Source organism: Theropithecus gelada, chromosome 19, assembly GCF_003255815.1.
Source record: "Theropithecus gelada isolate Dixy chromosome 19, Tgel_1.0, whole genome shotgun sequence".
Taxonomy (NCBI): Eukaryota; Metazoa; Chordata; class Mammalia; order Primates; family Cercopithecidae; genus Theropithecus; species Theropithecus gelada.
In genome coordinates this window covers 18,219,208-18,232,344 of record NC_037687.1, presented here as the reverse complement: position 1 = coordinate 18,232,344, position 13,137 = coordinate 18,219,208, and the positions used below count along the sequence as shown (strand labels likewise).

General features: G+C 52.0%; 1 protein-coding gene across 3 annotated transcripts in view; it reads right to left on the bottom strand.

Moving 5' to 3' along the window:
• KLHL26 (kelch like family member 26) overlaps positions 1 to 7,630 on the bottom strand; it is a 33,816-nt gene extending 26,186 nt beyond the window's left edge. For 2 of the 3 annotated variants that reach the window (XM_025368953.1, XM_025368956.1), the window contains exon 1: positions 7,458 to 7,624. In XM_025368953.1, the coding sequence (XP_025224738.1) occupies positions 7,458 to 7,540 (83 nt within the window). In that variant the 5' untranslated portion in view covers positions 7,541 to 7,624. Of the gene's footprint in view, positions 1 to 7,457 lie in introns of all 3 variants that reach the window. The other variant, XM_025368954.1, reaches the window with a different exon arrangement.
• Between the last annotated feature and the right edge of the window lie 5,507 nt (positions 7,631 to 13,137).

Genomic DNA, 13,137 nt, shown 5'->3' with positions numbered 1-13,137 from the left:
TGTGTACACTCACGTTCATGGCAGCATGATTCATAGTAGCCAAAAGGTGGAACCAATCTAAGTGTCCATCAACAGATGAATGGATAAATATGTGGTGCATCCACACAGTGGAATATTACTCAGCCATAAAAAGGAATGAAGTGCTGATTTAGGCTACAACATGCATGACCCCCAAAGCATCATGCTGAGTGAAAGAAGCCAGATTCAAAAGGCCACATAGTGTATGATTCTATTTATAAAACTTGAAAACAGAGACAGACTGCAGATTGGTGATTGCCAGGGGCTGGGCAATGGAGAATAGGGGGTCAGCGCTAATGAAGATGGGGTCACCTTTTGCGGGGGACAAAGATGTTTTGGAACTGGACAGCAGTGATGGTTGCACAATTCTGTGAATATACTAAATGCCACTGAATTGTTCACTTAAAGTGGGTGAATTTTGTTATATATATATTTTACCTCAAAAACAAAAAACAAAAATACAGGTTAGGCATAGTGGTTCATGCCTATAATCCCAGCACTTTGGGAGGCTATGGCAGGAAGATCACTTGAGCCCAGGAGTTCAAGACCAGCCTGGGCAACATAATGAGACCCTGTCTCGGCTGGGCACAGTGGCTCACACCTGTAATCCCAGAACGTTGGGAGGCCAAGGTGGGCGGATAACCTGAGGTTGGGAGTTGAGACCAGCCTGACCAACATGGAGAAACCGCGTCTCTACTAAAAACACAAAATTAGCCAGGCATGGTGGCACATGCCTGTAATCCCAGCTACTGAGGCAGGAGAATTGCTTGAACCTGGGAGGTGGAGGTTTCGGTGAGCCAAGATCGTGCCGTTGCACTATAGCCTGGACCACAAGAGCAAAACTCCGTCTCAAACAACAACAAAAAAAATGAGATCCTGTCTCTATAAAATAATATATATATTTTTTTCAGACAGAGTCTGGTTCTCTCGCCCAGGTAGGAGTGCAGTAGAGCGATCTCAGTTCACTGCAACCTCTGCCTCCCAGGTTCAAGCGATTATCTTGCCTCAGCCTCCCGAGTAGCTGGGATTACAGGCACGTGCCACCAATCCTGGCTACTTTTTGTATTTTTAGTAGACAAGGGGTTTCACCAAGTTGGCCAGGCTGGCCTCAAACTCCCGACTTCAAGTGATCCACCCACCTCGGCCTCCCGAAGTCCGGGGATTACAGGTGTGAGCCACTGCGCACAGCCCAAAACAATTTTTAAAAATTAGTCAGGTGTGATAGTAGATGCCTGTAGTCTCAGCTACTCGGGAGGCTGAAGCAGGCAGATTGCTTAAGCCCAGGTCAGAAGGCTGCAGGGAGCTATGACACTACATGCCAGCATGGGCGACAGAGTGAGACTCTGCCTCAAACCAAACCAACCAACCAAACAAAAAACCACAACAAGCTGGGCGCAGTGGCTCACGCCTGTAATCCCAGCACTTTCGGAGGCCCAGGCAGGCGGATTACCTGAGGTCAAGAGTTCCAGACCAGCCTGACCAACATGGAGAAACTCCATCTCTACTAAAAATACAAAATTAGCCGGGCTTGGTGGCAGGTGCCTAGAATCCCAGTCACTTGGGAGGCTGAGGTAGGATAATCAGTTGCTTGAGCCCGGGAGGTGGAGATTGCAGTGATCATGCCACTGCACTCCAGCCTGGGCAACAAAAGCGAAATTCCATCTCAAACACACACACACACACACACACACACACACACATACACACACACAACTAGGTGACTAGAAAAAGTGTCCTGGGGACTACTTGAGCTTGCACGGTCAGGCAGGTGGCTCTGAGGAGCCAGAACCTTGGAGAGTGGAAGGATGAAGAGGAAGGAGGCGTGGGCAAGTTGAGAAAAGGAGGTGGGTCATGCACCAGGCCTGGCTGTCCTATTTGCAATAAATGAAGGAACAGACGAACAACGCTACAAAGACTCAATGTCTCAAAATGACTTTTGGGAGAATGTCTTGTACCAATCTCCCTCAAAATATGATCCATTTTCTGCATGCTTCATCTTGCCACATTAGGGGTTCTCCCCACACTGGCACCTGAGGCATGAGACACTCCTATCAGTTGCTCCAAACAGTGATTTTTCACTAGGATGGAGGAAAGGGGACGATGACAAAGATGTCTTTTAAGAAAGAGGGCTGGGCGCAGTGGCTCACGCCATAATCCCAGCACTTTGGGAGTCCGAGGCGGGCAGATCACGAGGTCAAGAGATCGAGACCAGCCTGACCAACATGGAGAAACCCTATCTCTACTAAAAACACAAAGATTAGCCAGGTGTGGTGGCATGCACCTGTAATCCCAGCTACTCGGGAGGCTGAGACATGAGAATCACTTGAACCCGAGAGGTGGAGGTTACAATCAGCCGGGATCACACCACTGCACTCCAGCCTGGGTGACAAAGTGAGACTCGGTCAAAAAAAAAAAAAAAAAAAAGGCAACGCAACTTAAAAATAAGCCAAAGATTTGAAAAGACACTTTACCAAAGATACGAATAGCTAAGAAGCTCATGAAAAACTGTCCAACATCATTAGTTATTAGAGAAATGCAACTTAAAACCAAAATAAGACAGGGAACAGTGGTGTGCATGCTTGTAATCCCACTTATTCCAGAGGCTGAGGCCAGAAGACTGCGTGAACCCAGGAGTTTCAGGGTGCAGTGAGCTGGGATCGCACCATCGCACTCCAGCCTGGGCGACAGAGTGAGACCTCATCTCACAAATAAATAAATAAATAAATAAAAACACCAAATGAAGACACCAGCATACACCTTAAGAATGGCTAAAACTGGCCGGGCGCGGTGGCTCACGCCTGTAATCCCAGCACTTTGGGAGGCCGGGACGGGCGGATCACGAGGTCAGGAGATCGAGACCATCCTGGCTAACACAGTGAAACCCCGTCTCTACTAAAAAAATACAAAAAAACTAGCCGGGCGAGGTGGCGGGCGCCTGTAGTCCCAGCTACTCGGGAGGCTGAGGCAGGAGAATGGCGTAAACCCGGGAGGCGGAGCTTGCAGTGAGCTGAGATCCGGCCACTGCACTCCAGCCTGGGCGACAGAGCGAGACTCCGTCCCAAAAAAAAAAAAAAAAAAAAAAAAAAAAGAATGGCTAAAACTAAGGACGGGCCATACCAGCTGTTAGTGAGGATGAGGAGGAGCTGGAACTCTTGAACATTGCTGGTGGGGATGCAAAATGGTATAGCCACTTTGGGAACGAGTTTGGCAGTTTCTTAAAGATTAAAACATGGCCGGGCTCGGTGGCTCACACTTGTAATCCCAGCACGTTGGGAGGCCAAAGAGGGTGGATAACCTGAGGTCAGGAGAGTTCAAGACTAGTCTGGCCAACATGGCGAAAGCCCGTCTCTACTAAAAATACAAAAATTAGCTGGGTGTGGTGGCACATACCTACAATCCCAGCTACTCAGGAGGCTGAAGCAGGAGAATAGCTTGAACCCAGAAGGCAGAGGTTGCAGTGATCCAAGATCACGCCACTGCGCTCCAGCCTGGGCAAAGAGAGAGACTCCATCTCAAAAAAAAAAAATATATATATATATATATATATATATATAGAAACATAGCCAGGTGTGGTGGCTCACACCTGTAATCCCAGCACTTTGGGAGGCCAAGGTGGGAAGATTGCTTGAGCCCAGGAATTCAAGACCAGCCTGGGCAACATGGCAAGACTTTATCTCAACAAAAGCACAGAAAAAATAGCTGGGTGTGGTGGCATACACCTGTGGTACCTACCAGCTACTTAGAAGGCTGAGGTGGGAGGATCACCTGAGCCCAAGGAGGTCGAGGCTGCAGTGAGCTGTGATTGCACCACTTCACTCCAGCCTGGGCAACAGAGTGAGACCCTGTCTCAAAAAAAAAAAAAAAAAAAAAAATTTAAACACATCTACCATATGAGCTAGTCATTCCACTCTTAAGTATTTACCCAAGAGGATGAAAGTATATGTCCACACAGAGACACATACCCAGATGTTCATAGCAACTTTATTTGCAGTTGTCAAAATGGAAATAACCCAACAGTCCATCAACCAGTTAATGGATAAACAAACTGTGTCCATCCATACAATCTCGTCTGGATGGACACAGTTTGTTTATTTTCACTCCACAGTGAAAAAGAACAAACTTCTGATACAACAACACAGATGAACTTCAAAAACATTATGTTAAGGAAAGAAACCAGACGCAAAGGCCACATGTCCGATTCCATTCTTAGGAAATTTCTAGAAAAGACAAAGCTACAGAGAGTGAAAGCAGATCAGGATGTCCCCGGGGCTAGATGTTGGGGGAGCAGGGTTAATTGCAAACGAGGTTGGGGGAACTCTTTAGGTTGATGGAAGCATTCCAAAAAACTGGATTGTAGTGAAGGATGCACAACTCAGTAAATGTACTGAAACTTAATGATCTGGGTTGAGCACAGTGGGAGGCTGAAGCAGGCAGATCACTTAAGGTCAGGAGTTCAAGATCAGCCTGGCCAACATGGCAAAACCCCATTTCTACTAAAAATACAAAAATTAGCTGGGCATGGTAGCGTGCACCTGTGGTCTCAGCTACTCAGGAGGCTGAGGCAGGAGAATTGCTTGAACCCAGGAAGCAGAGGTTGCAATGAGCCAAGATCATACCACTGCACTCCAGCCTGGGCAACAGAATAACGCTCTGTCTCAAAAAAAAAAAAAAAAAAATTAATGAACTGATAAATTAAAAAGAATGAATTAGCTGGGCACAGTAGTTCACGCCAGCACTTTGGGAGGCCGAGGCGGGTGGATCACCTGAGGTCAGGAGTTCAGACCAGCCTGGCCGACACTGAAACCCTGTCTCTACTTAAAAAATACAAAAATGGTCAGGCGCAGTGGCTCACACCTATAATCCCAGCACTTTGGGAGGCCGAAGCGGGCGGATCACGAGGTCAGAAGATCGAGACCATCCTGGCTAACATGGTGAAACCCCGTCTCTACTAAAAATACAAAAAATTAGCTGGGCGAGGTGGTGGGCGCCTATAGTCCCAGCTACTCGGGAGACTGAGGCAGGAGAATGGTGTAAACCCGGGAGGTGGAGCTTGCAGTGAGCTGAGATCCGGCCACTGCACTCCAGCCTGGGCGACAGAGCGAGACTCCGTCTCAAAAAGAAATATATATATATACACACACATATTTAAAAAAAAAAAAAAGTTAGCTGGGCTTGGTGGCGGGCGCCTCTAGTCCCAGCTACTAGGGAGGCTGGGCAGGAGAATGGCGTGAACCCGGGAGGCAGAGCTTACAGTGAGCCAAGACCACGCAACTGCACTCCAGCCTGGGCGACAGAGCGAGACTCTGACTCAAAAAACAAACAAACACAAAAAAAAAATTAGCTGGGTGTGGTGGCACGCACCTGTAGTCCCAGCTACTCAGGAGGCTGAGGCAGGAGAATCCCTTGAACCTGGAAGGCAGAGGTTGCAGTGAGCCGAGATCGTATCACTGCACTCCAGCCTGGGCGATAGAGCAAGATTCTGTCTCAATAAATAAATAAAAACAAAATGAATGAATTGTATTTCATGCAATTAATTATATCTCGATAAAGCTGTTTATAAAAAAGAGCCATGCCCAGCATGGTGGCTCACATCTGTAACCTCAGCACTTAGTGAGGGGTAAGGCAAGAAGATTGCTTGAGCCCAGGAGTTTGAGACCAGCCTGGGCAACAGAGCAAGACCTGGTCTTTACAAAAAATGTAACAATTAGCCAAGGGTGGTGGTGCACACCTGTAGTCCCAGCTACTCCGGAGGCTGAGGTGGGAGGATCACCTGAGTCCAGGAGTTTCAGGCTGCAGTGAGTCTTGATGGTGTCACTGCACTCCAGCCTATATGCCTGGGTGACAGAGCGAGACCAGGTTTCAAAAAAAAAAGAAAAAAAAGCCCTAGCCCCAGGTTATCCCACTCCAGTGCCCAAGGCAGGGACCTGGGGTTCACTGTCCCTCTTCCCTGTCCCTTACTTGCCAACTCATACCCAATTTTCACGCCCTGGCCACTGCCTGAATATCTCTGAAAATCTTCTGATGTCTCCTGGCTCCCTACTGCAGGACAATCTTGCCCGACACACACCCCAGAAGGCTGGTCACCCCTCTGGACACAAACCTCCTGGGTTCCCCACGGCCCCTCTGGCAGACCAGACTCAATGCCCACAGACCTAAGTCTCAACATGCCACTCAGTATCCTCAGGAACAGGCAGGGCCTTTGCCTCCTCTGTGCCCCGGCCCAGCCATCCCTCCTCCCTTCCTCACCCATCCCATGCATGTTCCATTCAGTACCAAATCACACAGACAGGTCATCAGGCCATTCCCTCCAGCACCAGCCCGGAGGTCCAAAACTCCACAGCACGTAAGTATCAATAACTTCATCATTTATCATGTTGACTGAAATTATTGGCTCCTGGAAGCTCACCAACAAGAAAAAGCCTGAATTTCCTCCTTGGCCTGACCCGGGTGGCAGGCTAGAGGAGGAGCTGGGGTGGGAGGGTCTGGCTTTGCCCAATAGGAAAAGAGCAGGAGATCACACTCCCTAAGGCAGGTGTTCTTTCCCTTCGACAATCCAATACAATGCATGCATGCACATATCATTAGTTACTGATGATAACTAACTGTCATGCAAACCTTGAGGTTCAAGCAATCCATATCAGGACTGGGCCATGGGGAAAGAGGGCCTCCCTCTGACAAAAGGGGTGAATTCTGTCCCCTTGTCTGAGGGCAAGACCTTTCTATAAGTCCTTTAGCCTGTTGGGGATGTGGATTTGGACCCCATGGGGATGGAAGGGATGAGAACCAAAGAAGAATCCTCTTTACGTTCTTTATAAACCCCTGGAGTTCTCTCATCCACCTCAGGTTCCCTAGACCCACCCCAGCCCCTCAGGGGCCCTGGCACCCCCAGGCCCTTTCAGCTTCCCCATCTCAGGCTCCCAGATTCATCTGAGTCCCCCACCGAGAGCCTCCCACAGTCTCCACTCCTCCCAGGGCCCCTCAGCACGCTCTCAGGACCACCTTTAGCCACCTCGGGGCCCTTCGGCACCTCCCAGGAAGCCTTGGGCCTTAGCCCCTTCCTCAGAGCCCCCAAGACACCTCACCACCCTCAGACTGGCCATGGCCCCGGCTCAGGCCCTCTCTGCTGCCCAGGCCCTTTGGCATCCCCAGTTGCCCCACGGCCCAACACAGTCAGGAGTCCCTCGGTTTCCCTTCAGACCCCCAGGATTCTCAGGTACCTAGGGTCGCCTACAGACGCCTCGAGCCAGCCCCGCTCCAGCTACCTCCTCAGTAGCCCTCGGCTCCTCCAGTACCCCACGGCCCCGTGAAGTCCAAATTCTCAGCGAAAGACCCTCGAGCCGTGCCAGGCCTCCCCTCAACCCCTCAGGACGCCCAAGACTGCCCACAGGTGCCCTGGGCTCCAAGACAGGTGCAGGTCTATCCTGCGGACCGGGTCTCACCTGTTCGGGCGCTCGGGGCCGGGGCCCGCGCCGAAAGCGCCTCCGCCACCAGCACCGCCGCTGCTACCGCCGGACTCCGCCATCTTTCCCCCGCCGTCGCGCGTTCGAGTGACGGGAGCCGCGCGCGCAGGCCCGGGAAACCGAGACGCGGGGGGCGGGGCGGGGCCAGGTCTGTGGAGGGGCGGGGCCGGGACCAGAAACCAAGGATTGGGGCGGGCCCGGAACCAGAGGGGCGTGGCCTACGGAGCGCCGGGGCGGGCCTGGGATAAAGGGAGGGGCCTGCTATGCAGAGGGCGGGTCCAGGGCGGGGCCTGGGCTAGGGGTGCGGGATTGGGGCGGGGCCCTGGCGTGAGGGGCGGAACCAAGTCTGAAATGGAGGCCTTTCTGGGCTGAGAGGGCGTGCTGTCTGTGGATAGGTGGGGTCGGGGCGGAGCCAGGACAAGTAGGTGCGGGATGGGGTTGGTCCCTGGGCTGAGAAGCGGGGCGGGGTCTGAAGAAGGGGCAGGCCCAGGGCAAGAGGAGGAGGGACAAGGGTCCGGCTTGCGGAGGAGGCGGGGCGCAGGATGAAGGGCGGGGCCAGGTCTGAGAAGGAACAAGGTGGAGGTTAGGAGTGCAGTGGGGGCGTGGTCGGGGAGGTAGATAGGAGAAGATGGGTCTGAGGATGGGACGGGTCTGGGCAGGAGAGGGGAGGAATGTGAGGATAGGTGTGGTCAAGCGAAGAGAGGGCCTGGTCTGCGGAAGGGCGGGGCCCGGGGGCGGAGCCTAATCTGATGGGGGTGGGGCCGGGCTAAGTGAGCAGCGGATCTGAGGAGGGGCGGGGCACATGCAGGTGTTAAGGAGTGTCTGTGAGTGACCTGGGGCGCTGTCAGGCGTGCCCGGGGCGTTGGCTGGGCGTGGTTATACTTTGAGGCGCGAGAGCCCCAGGGAAGAGAGCTATGGGTAGGGTGGGCGGGAGCGTGAGATGGAGCATGGAGAAATGGGTCTCTGAGCTCTGAGAACCACACCCTCCCTCTCCCCACCCTGCACACCCGACTCCAGTCTTACCTCCTTCCCAGGCCTCTTTCAGGGGCGAAACTCACCCATGCCCAGGCCTCAGACTTCCAGCCCCTCATGGGCCCCACCCTCCCCTGACATACTCTCTTCAGAGCCTCCACCCTCAGACCCCAATCATCTGCCCTTAGGTTCCCAAGCCTCCTCCTGCTTCAAACATTCTGGCTTCTCATACTCTAAAACCCTCCACATCCAATCATCTCCCATCCTCTACTCAAATCTCAACTCCCACTCCCCAAAATTCCTGCCCACAGATCCTTCAAACCTTACACCCCTAAAGTCCATTCCACCGGACCCTTACACCCTCAGATCCCCAAGCACCAGCCCTCCCAACACACTGACCCTCAGCCAGGGCTCAAAGCCCTGCATCTATAGGTGTCGAAAGCATCTAGAGCTCTTGGGGGCACCCCTCACCCCCTCAACTCTGGTAGGGTCCAAGCTCCCAGGATCCCCTCTGTAGCTTGGAGCTCATTTATTCTTTTACCCTCCAAGTCAGAAAACTCTGACTTGTGCAGTCTCAGGCAGAGAGCAGGGATCCAGAAGGAGCTCAGAGCCCTCTCTCCAGTCAGTGCTGGAAGGTGGTGGCTATGGGGCTGGAGACCCCATAGAAAGAAGGAAGGGGCCTGCTTGGGTGGACTCTTGCAGTTGGACCACACTCAACCAGCATCTCCAACAGAGGGCCTGATACAATAGTGGGTGCCCAGTTGTTACACAAAATGCTCTCAGATGACCCTGTGCAAGCTGACAGATACCAAGTGCTGAAGGGAACTGCTGGCATCTCCAATACACAGTAAGCACTCCGCAAATGTTGAATGCACGCGTGCATGAGCAGCTCACGTTCCGGCAAGCTCTGCACACACACACATACCCTCGCCTGCCCCAAGTCGGCACTACCTCGGAAGTCTTTGTTCCAGACGAACCACATGCGGGCATCAAACCTCACTCAGCAGCGACCTACAGCTGACACACCCGCCACAAATAACATCTGAAGTCAATGGTGTCCATATGCATACACACTTCATAAACATCCAGATTTGACCCATATGTCAGACACACAGACACACAGCTGAAGATAAGAAAAAAGAGGTTCTCTGGGCTTCTGGCTGTGTGCACACACATAATGTGCTGTAGACTCACTGCACTTTAGACACACTGTGTGATCTGTCCTCCAAGATCACATAGCACAGAGCAGCCAGTGCAATGTCCCTGAGCCAGGAGCATGCCTAGAGGGTGGCCTGACAAAGAAAAATTAGGAAGAGGGAGAGAAATGGAGAGGAGAATGGGTGGGAGGCAACACGAGGTGCTTCAGGTCACAGAGGGCTTTGGGGATCATTTTTGGGGTCCTCTGCATGAAATGAGAAGGGAGAAGGGGCTTGTAAGCAGTGGCAATGTAATTGACACTGGGTTTTTGTTTTGTTTTTGAGAGGGAGTCTCGCTCTGTGACCCACCCTGGAGTGCAGTGGTGCGATCTCAGCTCACTGCAACCTCCACCTCCCAGGTTCAAGCCATTCTCCTGCCTCATCCTCCCAAGTAGCTGGGACTACAGGCATGCGCCACCATGCCTGGCTAATTTTTTTTTTTTTTTTCAGTCGGAGTCTCACTTTGTCGCCCAGGCTGGAGTGCTGTGGCACAATCTCGGCTCACTGCAATCTCTGCCTCCTAGGTTCAAGTGATTCTCCTGCCTCAGCCTCCCAAGTAGCTGGGACTACAGGCATGCGCCACTATGCCCAGCTAATTTTTGTATTTTTAATAGAGACAGGGTTTCACCATGTTGTCCAGGCTGATCTCAAGCTCCTGACCTCAAGTGATCTGCCCGCCTCAGCCTCCCAAAGTGCCAGGATTATAGAGTGAACCACTGCACCCAGCTGACACTGGTTTTAATGGTGTCAATTTAACAGTGTTACAGTGTCTGACTGTTTAACAGTGTCTGACAATTGGGGGACAATATCTTGAATTTGGGACCTGAGTTAGGAGGCATATAATCCAGGGAAAAATGGTAGGGCTCATCTCAGGGTGGTGGACATGGAGGGGTGGGAGGTAGTCCTAGCTGAGATGCACTTTGCAGGTGGGACCAAAAAGAGATGGAACAGATGGGATGTCGAGCGAGGCAGAGTGAGGCCAGTGACCTCTGCCACAGCTGTTGGCCTGAGCCCTAGTGGCCACTATCACTGGGATGCGACAGAGACAAGTGGGGGACCTGGAGGGCCTACGCCGGTGACTGCACACGCCTCATCCAATAATGCTGACCTGTGGTCTGGTAGAGCTGGCAGGCAGGAACACAGCAGGCAGCGTCCACAGGCCTGGCCACCATCTGGCCCACAGCTGACATGGCTCTCCTGGAGGCAGGGGCCACGCCACCTGCTCTCCCACTCCAGACCAGCTGCAAGGCTCACATTCCCAGGTCAGAGCTTGGAGGCCTCCCTTATAATCCCCAGGTGTCATGGAGGAGGAAAGTGAAGCCTTAGGGGAAGGCTTCGAGTTCCTGTGGTTTTAGGCTGGGGACAGTGTCTACCCTGTCGGGCGGTCACCACAGAGTGGTCCTGGGGCAAGCTCAAGGTCCCCCGACACCAACTCCCTGTCCTCAGGCCTGTTTGATTTTTCTCCTAACAAACTCTGTTTTTTTGAGACCGAGTCTTGCTCTGGCACCAGGCTGGAGAGCAGTGGCACAATCTTGGCTCACCACAACCTCCGCCTCCCAGGTTCAAGCAATTCTCCTGCCTCAGCCTCCCAAGGAGCTGGGATTACAGGCATGCACTACCACGCCTGGCTAATTTTTGTATTTTTAGTAGAGACGGGGTTTCACTATGTTGGCCAGGCTGGTCTTGGATTCCTGACCTCAGGTGATACGCCCACCTCAGCCTCCCAAGGTGTTGGGATTACAGGTGCGAGCCACCGCGCCTGGCCCTAAATTATTTTTAATGGAGGCAGCACCTCCTTTCAGGATCATGAGTGGGGCTTGCTGAAAACACCGTGATCTCTTTCTGTTACCCCAGCCAGCAGCCTCCTGCACCTCCTTGAACTCATGTCTGCACTGGCCCCACCTTCTTTTTTTATGTTTGATTTATTTATTTAAATTTTTATTGTTTTTGTTTTGTTTTGTTTTTTTGAGACAGGGTCTCACTCTGTCACCCAGGCTGGAGTTCTGTGGTGCAATCTCATGTCACTGCAACCTTGACCTCCTGGGTTCAAGTGATTCTCCTGCCTCACCCTCCCAAGTTGCTGGAATTACAGTTGCCCACCACCAGGCCTGGCTGATTTTTGTATTTTCAGTAGAGACAGAGTTTCATTGTGTTGGCCAGGCTGGTCTCAAACTCCCAACCTCAGGTGATCTGCCCACCTCGGCCTCCCAAAGTGCTGGGATTAGAGGCATGAGCCACCTTGCCTGGCTACCTTCTTTTTTATGTTTTATTTATCTGTTTTCTTAAAAGACAGGGTCTTGGCAGGGTGCGGTGGCTTACGCCTGTGATCCCAGCACTTTGGGAGGCCGAGGCGGGTGGATCACCTGAGGTCGGGAGTTTGAGACCAGCCTGACCAACATGGAGAAACCCTGTCTCTAATAAAAATACAAAATTGGCCAGACGTGGTGGCTCATGCCTGTAATCCCAGCACTTTGGGAGGCCGAGGCAGGTGGATCACGAGGTCAGGAGATGGAGACCATCCTGGCTAACATGGTGAAACCCCGTCTCTACTAAAAAATACAAAAAATTGGCCGGGCGCGGTGGCTCAAGCCTGTAATCCCAGCACTTTGGGAGGCCGAGATGGGCGGATCACGAGGTCAGGAGATCGAGACCATCCTGGCGAACACAGTGAAACCCCGTCTCTACTAAGAAATACAAAAAATAGCCGGGCGAGATGGCGGGCGCCTGTAGTCCCAGCTACTCGGGAGGCTGAGGCCGGAGAATGGCGTGAACCCGGGAGGCGGAGCTTGCAGTGAGCAGAGATCCGGCCACTGCACTCCAGCCTGGGCTACAGAGCGAGACTCCGTCTCAAAAAAAAAAATAAATAAATAAATAAATAAATAAAAAAAAAATAAAAAATACAAAAAATTAGCCGGGTGTGGTGGTGTCCCAGCTACTTGGGAGGCTGAGGCAGGAGAATGGCGTGAACCCGGGAGGCGGAGCTTGCAGTGAGCCGAGATCACACCACTTCACTCCAGCCTGGGTGACAGAGCAAGACTCCATCTCAAAAAAATAAAAATAAAATAAAATAAATAAAAATACAAAATTAGCCGGGCGTGGTGGCGCATGCCTATAATCCCAGCTATTCGGGAGGCTGAGGCAGGAGAATCTCTCGAACCCAGGAGGCGGAGGTTTCAGGTTTCAGTGAACCAAGATCACGCCATTGCACTCCAGCTTGGGCAACAAGAGCAAAACTGTCGCAAAAAAAAAAAAAAAGACAGGGTCTTCGTCTTGCTCTGTCACCTAGGCTGAGTGCAGTGGCACGATCATAGCTGACTGTAACCTCCACTTCCTGGGCTCAAGTCATGCTCCCTCTTCAGCTTCCTGAGTAGCTGAAACTATAAGGCACATGCCACCATGCCTTTCTAATTTTATTATTTTTATTTATTTATTTATTTATTTATTTATTTATTTTGAGACAGGGTCTCACTCTGTCACCCAGGCTGGAGTGC